The sequence below is a fragment of the Galeopterus variegatus genome, unplaced genomic scaffold (genome assembly GCF_000696425.1).
Source record: "Galeopterus variegatus unplaced genomic scaffold, G_variegatus-3.0.2 Scaffold2918, whole genome shotgun sequence".
NCBI classification, from domain to species: Eukaryota; Metazoa; Chordata; class Mammalia; order Dermoptera; family Cynocephalidae; genus Galeopterus; species Galeopterus variegatus.
This window is the reverse complement of record NW_007729029.1, coordinates 195,688-204,458: the sequence shown is the minus strand read 5'-3', so window position 1 is coordinate 204,458 and position 8,771 is coordinate 195,688. Positions and strand designations below refer to the sequence as shown.

Here is an 8,771-nt window from a genome sequence, read left to right as displayed (position 1 = left end):
GGATACTCTATGGTTAATGCTAAAGAAAATGTTCATTTTATCTCAATGCACCATCTTTCATAATCTGGAAGCGGTATGGTATGTTAGAAAATATCTTGGCTTGGAAAATCAACCTGATTTTAAGTCCTGGTTTCACTAGGACCTTGTACAAATTACCTGATTTCTTGGATGTACCCTAACTTTAGGATAGTATCCATTTATTCATCTGTTTCATAAATATTTAGTGTGCACCAAATATGTGTCAGGCACTGCATTAGGCTCCGGAGACACAAAGATGAATAAAAGAGATGATGTTCTGCCATTATGTGGCTTACATTTATTCCTCTGGAGGATTCAAACAATAACCAACAAAAACAATAACACATTCAAAGATGGCAACAGATCTGACTGGAATTTAAAGGTGTCCTTTCTTGACCTCAGTGTTCCAGTATGGAAGGCATCAAAAGTTCAAGTTGCCCCGCTCAATTTCCTTTATTCATTCCAATTTTTTTTGGTGGGGGAGGGGAGATTATGTATGTCTGAGTTCCTTCAGAGGAAGGGGGACATCCGATTTGTTTCTTAATACCCACTCCTAGCACTGATATTGCTCTTCTAAAGGAAGAACAAGAGGACCTTCCTGGGTCAACTCAGCAGATATTTACTGTACCTTTATTGTCTGTGGTATGCGTGTTATGGTGGAAGATGCAATGAAATGTTTCCACAGCCCATCCTTCCCAGAGCAGTTTGTGGTTTANCCCACTCCTAGCACTGATATTGCTCTTCTAAAGGAAGAACAAGAGGACCTTCCTGGGTCAATTCAGCAGATATTTACTGTACCTTTATTGTCTGTGGTATGCGTGTTGTGGTGGAAGATGCAATGAAATGTTTCCACAGCCCATCCTTCCCAGAGCAGTTTGTGGTTTAGCATGGCAGGACTTGGAAGTATGCTTGTAACTTAAGGTTTACCCTAAACCCAGGCCTTTATTACAAACAGGCATTTTGGCAGGAGATGTTCAGAGGCATACAGATAAGCCAAGGCTCTGTTTTTGGCTCCAGGGGACATTTAATAGACTAAGTCTCTAGATAAGCAATCCCTCATGTATATCGTTCTTTGTAGAACATGCCCAGCCTTAGTCTCATCTGGTTCTCATTGCAGTTTTGTGATGTAGGCAGGACACTTGTTGTTATCCCTAATTTAGACATGAATGGCGTTCAGGAATTAAGTGATGGTGAGCAACCTCTCAGCTGGGGGAAGAGCTGTGGTGGAAAGCCAGGTCTTCTGATGCCCGGTTCAGTGCTCCTGCCCTTGTACCATGCTGTCTGCCTCCATCTGCATAGATCTCAGTGAGTCAGGGGTCCACCTCAACCTTAGTATATTTCTCAGCTCTGGAAAGAAGTCAATTCAGGGAGAATGGCATTTGGGGCTTCAGCTGCATTGTTTGAATTTATTTCCACAGGTAGAAATGAGGCCATTTATTCCTCCAGAACTTCTCTATTGCGTGTGACTATTCCTACAGGAAACAGGCAAAGGACCATAAGAACGTAAGAACCATAAGAACAGAGTTAAAATGACTCTGAGAGAAGGCCCACGTCTCCAGGACCTTGAATGAGATCAGAGTGGTTAGAAGGGAGCATGAACTTTTAAGTATCATCATGCCTTTTATAAGCAGTATCTTATTAAATTCTCAACCAGGGGACATTTAATAGACTAAGTCTCTAGATAAGCAATCCCTCATGTATATCGTTCTTTGTAGAACATGCCCAGCCTTAGTCTCATCTGGTTCTCATTGCAGTTTTGTGATGAAGGCAGGACACTTGCTGTTATCCCTAATTTAGACATGAATGGCGTTCAGGAATTAAGTGATGGTGAGCAACCTCTCAGCTGGGGGAAGAACTGTGGTGGAAAGCCAGGTCTTCTGATGCCCGGTTCAGTGCTCCTGCCCTTGTACCATGCTGTCTGCCTCCATCTGCATAGATCTCAGTGAGTCAGGGGTCCACCTCAACCTTAGTATATTTCTCAGCTCTGGAAAGAAGTCAATTCAGGGAGAATGGCATTTGGGGCTTCAGCTGCATTGTTTGAATTTATTTCCACAGGTAGAAATGAGGCCATTTATTCCTCCAGAACTTCTCTATTGCGTGTGACTATTCCTACAGGAAACAGGCAAAGGACCATAAGAACGTAAGAACCATAAGAACAGAGTTAAAATGACTCTGAGAGAAGGCCCACGTCTCCAGGACCTTGAATGAGATCAGAGTGGTTAGAAGGGAGCATGAACTTTTAAGTATCATCATGCCTTTTATAAGCAGTATCTTATTAAATTCTCAACACAACTTTCAGAAGTATGTACTTTTCCTTTGAAGTTGACATGCAATGCGTGTTATCCTTAATTCAATCCTAAAATCATCCAGAATCAATGCCTAGACTCTTTTTCTAGACCTTAGGCAGGCCCCAATGAAAAACTTTTGTTGGTAGTGGAGGTGGGATTGGGGTTGGGGAAAGAGAATTATTGGGATCCTGAGATTGGTTTTGGTTGGAACACGGTTTCTCTACTTTAGTACTATAGACATTTTTGGTCAGATAATTTTTTTGGTGTGGGAGGCTGCCCTGTGCATTTTAAGCTGCTTAGAAACATCCCTGATTTCTACCCACTAGATGCCAATAGCACTTTCCTCCCAGTGTGACAACCAAAAATGTCTTCAGACATTGTCAAATATTCCCTGAGGAGGGAGACATGAAATTAATCCCAATTAAGAACCATTAAATTAGTTGTATGTAGAATGGTTTCCAATTAGTACCTTCTTTTTACTGGGCCAGAGAAATAGGACCCAGTGTAAGGATGCAGGGTTAATGGTGACACTGTTCAATAGGAATAATCTGAACTGCAAATTTGATGTGTAAAGATTTTCCTGAGAGATACTTTATTACTAAAGGCTTTATACACAAAGATGCTATAAAGCAAATAGAAGATTTTAAATCACTTAAAAGTTACAAAAATGACTTACCACATTTTTTTTTGATTTCTCATCTATTCCTGTGAGGTATCCTGTGAGAATAAACTGTTAGGAAGACAAAAGTTAACAGGTGATATGTTTGAGTACCTTACAGTATAATCCCCTTTGGATCCACAAGCTTCATTGTTTGAATTTTCCAAGTCAGCTAGTCTTTCTGGCTGAGCATTAGGAACGAAGGAGTGTAGGTACTGATGCAAGAAGAAATACCATGTTGAACTTGCTCAGCACTGAACTAGAGCTCTTTGCCAGTGTCAGCTGGGAGAGGCAGACCCCTCTTTAAGGCCCGGAAAATAATACCCAGATGTTTGACTTATCTCGGTTTAAACAAAAAAGAGATTCCTGGGTAGGACCTGGAAGAGGGGAGGAGGAGCCTGCCAGTGTCAGCTGGGAGAGGCAGACCCCTCTTTAAGGCCCGGAAAATAATACCCAGATGTTTGGCTTATCTCGGTTTAAACAAAAAAGAGATTCCTGGGTAGGACCTGGAAGAGGGGAGGAGGAGCTTTGCCTGTTCTGAGCAAGTATAGGGAGACTTTCTCAGGGAAGACTCCTCTGAAGACTGATATGGGGACTGACATCTGGTGTAGTCATCTCAGCCACTCCTTTTTCAGGAACATAATGAGCCTACTACTACCCAGGGAACATGAGAACTCTGGCACCTATTGTGAAGCTCCTTACTTTTTAAAATATTCTGCGGATGGGAGCCTTGTCTGTGGGAATGGGCATTGGATCTTGGGGACATTTGGGTATAGGAGTTTGAGGACCTCAAGTTGATGTGCAGAGATCAGAAAGTTACCTTCGATACCCCTCTCTACTTTACTCCCCACATTGGATGGCCAGGTCTTATCAGTTCTACCTCCGCATCGTCTCAAAGCTGTCCATCTCTCTTTATCTCCACTGCTGTGCAGCTAGTTCAGAGAACCAGCATCTCTCCCCTGGATTACTGTAGCCTCCTCCCAATTGATTCTCCCAGGTTTGCTGTTATCATCCCTGAATTCATTTCCCACTCAAAAAACACAATGATATTTCAATATAACAAGTCTTCAAATGTCACTATCCTCTTTAAAAGTGTCAGTGGATTACCCTTGCTCTCCTATTGAAGTCCCATGTTCTTTAACATGACTGATGGAGCTTGCATGAACTGCTTTCAACCTGAATTTATGGCCCTCATTTTATGCCATGATCATTGACTCGTTGGTCTTCCTTTGGTTGCTCTTTCCCACATCAAGCCCTTTCTCATGCTTTGTCTTTGCTGGGGGATGCTTTCCTGCCACTTCACCCTGTGAGCACCTGTGTGTAAAGTGCTTCCCTGACCTTCCAGGTGAGTCCTCCGTTAAACCCTCACAGGTGACATGAACTCCCCTCTTAGTGCACTTAGAGAGAGTGTAATAACATATCTGTGGAGTCACATTTTAACTTTAAAAAAATTTCCAGCCACCCTATTAGATGACAAATTTCATCTAATTCTCAGAGAGAGCCTTGCTTACCTGTACTCTCAGCACCTATGACAGTGTCAAAGAAGACATGATATGTGCTGAATAATGATCTTTTCAATGAAGAGTGGAGTTAGAAACAGAAGCAGGCCAGAATCTCATTATGATTCACACATGCAGATTACGCAGAGTCACACTGGGAAAATTCTGTTGTGAAATGGGGAAGTGAGGAGTTGGGCTGTTTGATTTTCTACCATGTAGCATGTGTAGTTTGAAAATCATATTCGATATTATGTTATTTATATTGGGAAAGTGAAAACACTTATTAGTTGCTTTTGAAATGTAAATTATAGGAAAGGCATGGAATAAAAAGAGCATTGTGTTTTTAATAGTCAGAGACAATGGTCTCATTTATTCATTATTTCATGTATATGTTCATTGATTGATTGATTCAGTTATTCATTCATTCATGCATACTATGCCTCAAGCATGATTCTAGGTTCTGAGAATATAATAAAAACTTAAACAGACAATATTCTTGTCCTCTTTGGAGTGTATGTCCTAGTGGAGGAAGTACTAATGAGTCTACCCATAAATATGACCATATTTATGGAATTCATGATCATAGAACTTGAAACATTTTAAATCAGTCTTCATAGCAATTACTCAAAAGCTCCTAATAGACGGTACTTACAATAAATGCTCCCCAGAACGGATATCCTGAGAGGAAAACGAGGGGAAATTTGTGGGAGAAATTGATGTAATTAAAGGCAAATATGGCTCCGAGGCCCACAATGATTAGAGCAAGCAGGATCTGAACAGCCTGTGAGGAGAGAAATGGGTACATGAGATTATAAGTGCCCCAGCCCCTGGTCTCTGCCGTGACACATGTTTCCTGCCATCTGAATGCCTTCCTCTCGCATTGGCCAACCCCTCTCAGATTGTCAGGAGGCTCAATTCAAGTGTCTTTTCCCCCATTGTGCTTGCCTGCATCCTTTGGGTTTGAATCCTTCACTCTTGTCCTTCATTGCTTTCTATATTTCCTGGTGTTACCAATTTATCTTGCATCAGACAGCGTGGAGTACATATCTGACTAGCTCTAGATTGTAAGCTTCTTGAGGACAGGACTACAAACTATTCACTATTACATTTTTTCCCTTCTGTAGCACCAGCATCCTATTATCCTATTATTGTATTATCCTCAACCCCCACTCCCCCAACATGCACACACATTTTACACATTCAATATATGCTTTGGGGATGGGGGCAAATCCCAGTTCTCTGAAAGTTTATCAAGTTTGCAGACATAGAGTTGAGAAGCTGGGTGTGTGTGTGTGGGGGGTCTCAATTCCCTTCATCCAAGGGCCGGACTAGAGATGAGAGGAACCCAGTGGGCATATCAGCTTGTTAGGAGTCTGCAGAGAGATAAATACCACAGTGGTCTGCAAGACGGAGTTCTTAGGGCAAAACTTCTCTAGCATTCTAGGTTGTTCCAAAGCCACACCTCTGTCGCACCACACCACAAGCAGTCATTTTATTGTACTAAAAATGGAGGCTGTGTTTACAGCTCTCTCCTAGGTATGTTTACAATGGGAAATTTTTTTGTGTGTGTCTATCTTGTGGTTCACTAGGAAGCTTTGAATATGGTTTTCAAAGAACTCCTGATGTCTGTCATAGTACAAAGAGGATGTTTAACCTCTCCTCTGATGGCTTCTCAGTTTTGGTGAGGTGTCACCACACCTTGAGGTCATTTCCTCAATATTAGAAAAAGTTACACCAGTTTCCTGTTTCCCCTCTGCTAGGATTCAAAGACCAGTGTTAACTCCTCATGAGGTAGCCCTAGGATTTCCCCAGGGTTAGGGAAGTTATTAATTAGAATTAAATATTCTATTTCTCATAGTTAAATAAGCCCTTAGAAGCATTTTACCTCAGACATGAGGGAAACTCATGTTTCTAAACAGAACTTTCATTTCTCTTGCTTATCAAAATATAGAGAAGTGGTATTACTGACTGGCCCTTGTACTGATGACCCAATTCTTTGTATAAGCAAATGACTTAGTACTGTTTATGATTCATCAAGTACATTGCAGGTGAAAGGTAAGAGGGAAAAAGTGGGATCAACTCTCTGAAAATCATTGCACAGAGGTATCTCTGCAGACAAACACAGAGAAATAACTTCTTTTCTCTCCTCCAGGAAGACCCATTGATTGGAGGGGACTTACCCCCAAGAGTTTTGGCTCTCCCTTCAGGAAATCCAGCAGAGAACTATGAGGTTTGTAGGGAAATGCAGTCAATACGGTTTCCTTTGGTTGTATAGTGATGACGTGAGTTGCTCTTTGGTCCTGGGATGATGACTCCATGATTCAATGGCAGAATTTTATTAAGATAACGAGGGAGTAAACATTGTAGCCAAAATCATGGTCTACTTCTCCACCAGTGCCACATGGAGTCCTTGGCAGTGAGCCCCTGGCTACTCAACTCAGTACTAGAACCACAGAATCACAGTCATTGTGTCATAGAGTCTTAGAATTCTAGAGCACACCCAGCTCCCTCCCTCCTGGGGAAGGATACAGTTATTCAGAGGTCTTACTCTCTTATCAGTTTGTTTATAAACATATGGTAAACACAAGATAAATACATGGTATATACAAAAACAAGTCCCCATACCTATGTTCGTGATATATAAAGGAACTGAAATTTATGGAATATCCACTATGTCAGGCACTGTAGAAGGTATTCTGTTTGTTTTAACATGCATTGACATTTACTTTTTTAATAATTCTACAGCACTGAAACTAAGCAACAGAAAGATTAAGTTGCCCAGTGTTACAAACTAAGGGACAGAGGAAAGAGGCACACACCTCTTCTCAGTCTCCAATATCTGTGCTTTTTTTTCAGCATGCTTTCACCCTCTTTCAATAGGAGTTTCCTGCTTTTCATTGATGAGTTTTCTAACTTATTGTTTAACCATATTCCTTTGTAGTATAAAAATCAGTAGTTAACTGTGAATCTCTTAATTTTTCCATCTTTATAAACCAAAGCATCTATTTTGGTCATTGAAGTAAAACAGCTTTGATGATATTATATATATAATTATATATATATATATAATTTTATATATTTTTTTATAAATATATTTATATTTATTTATATGTCAGGTTAAAAAAATCAGTAGTAAAGAAAATTTTATATATTTTTTATAAATATATTTATATTTATTTATATGTCAGGTTAAAAAAATCAGTAGTAAAGAAAATATAGGATTAGATGTAGTTGCCACTTTAATAGAGGATAAATATAGGACTAGATGTAGTTGCCACTTTAATAGAGGATATTTTAGTTTTCAGGAAGACAAGTAAAACTAATTCTATTCAAGTCCTTCCTGGTTTAAACTATACAAGTACTAATTAAAATGACAAAATAATGCCTTTTGGAATTTGTTTCCACTTTAGTCCTTTATGTTCTTATATTTGTTATTTTAACTATTAAATTATAAAGGTAAATCATTTCACAAAATCAAAAACAATATACAAACACTATGTTGAGTATTTTCTAGTGTGTGGTGACCATGGATAGCAGAGTTTCTTAACCTTGGCACCGCTGACATTTGGGCCTAATAGTTCTTTTTTAGGAGGAGTTCTATGTATTCTAAGACATTTAGTAGCATCTCTAGCTCATTAGATACTAGTAGCACATCTCCAGTTGTCAAAACCAAAAATTGTCTCCAGACATTGTCAAAAGTTCCCCAGGGAAAAAATTACTTCAGGTTGAGAACCACTGATGTATAGAAATATAGACTGTCTACTCCATTAATTTTTTCCTGGTGGAATGCCTCTTTCTTTTTTCACACCCAAACTTCAGAGAAGGTAGGTATTTCTCAAGACAACAGTTCCTGCCAATGTTTATAAAGGTAAATTTTAATTTATGTCTCTAAGGTGCAATGCAACATTTTACACAAAATGAAGTGTGGGGCAAGTTTATATTTAAATTCTAAGCAGAATTGATAGACCATCAGAATTATGTAAAGTTTTATAAATTATGCTGTGACGATAAAAGGAAAGCATAACTATGATGGTGCTGCAGCCACATGCTGCAAACAAACCACCTGCTTGTTACCAACCATTGTGATTATTTAGTGATGAAGGAATTACAACATTTTAACCATTTTCCAACCTAACATATTAATTTATTACTCATATATAGATGCTTTATTGCCTTTTGTTTACATTTTAGGAAATTGGATGGGAGTTTAGGTTCACTAACAGCACATATATGTATTTTTTTTTTAAATGATGGAAAAGAGCTGTCTTCATGAAGAATACCTGATTTTTTAGGATTGAATTGCTGATA

The 8,771-nt window shown here is 39.4% G+C and overlaps 1 protein-coding gene across 1 annotated transcript in view; it reads right to left on the bottom strand.

Annotated features, from left to right (window-relative positions):
* LOC103599353 (membrane-spanning 4-domains subfamily A member 14-like) overlaps window positions 1-6,781 on the bottom strand; it is a 25,076-nt gene extending 18,295 nt beyond the window's left edge. The window contains exons 1-3 of the mRNA XM_008583461.1: window positions 6,644-6,781; window positions 5,116-5,244; window positions 2,983-3,036 (exon numbers count right to left, since the gene is read on the bottom strand). Coding sequence (XP_008581683.1) covers window positions 2,983-3,036; window positions 5,116-5,244; window positions 6,644-6,781 — 321 coding nt within the window. The remainder of the gene's footprint in view (window positions 1-2,982; window positions 3,037-5,115; window positions 5,245-6,643) is intronic.
* Window positions 6,782-8,771: the final 1,990 nt, after the last annotated feature.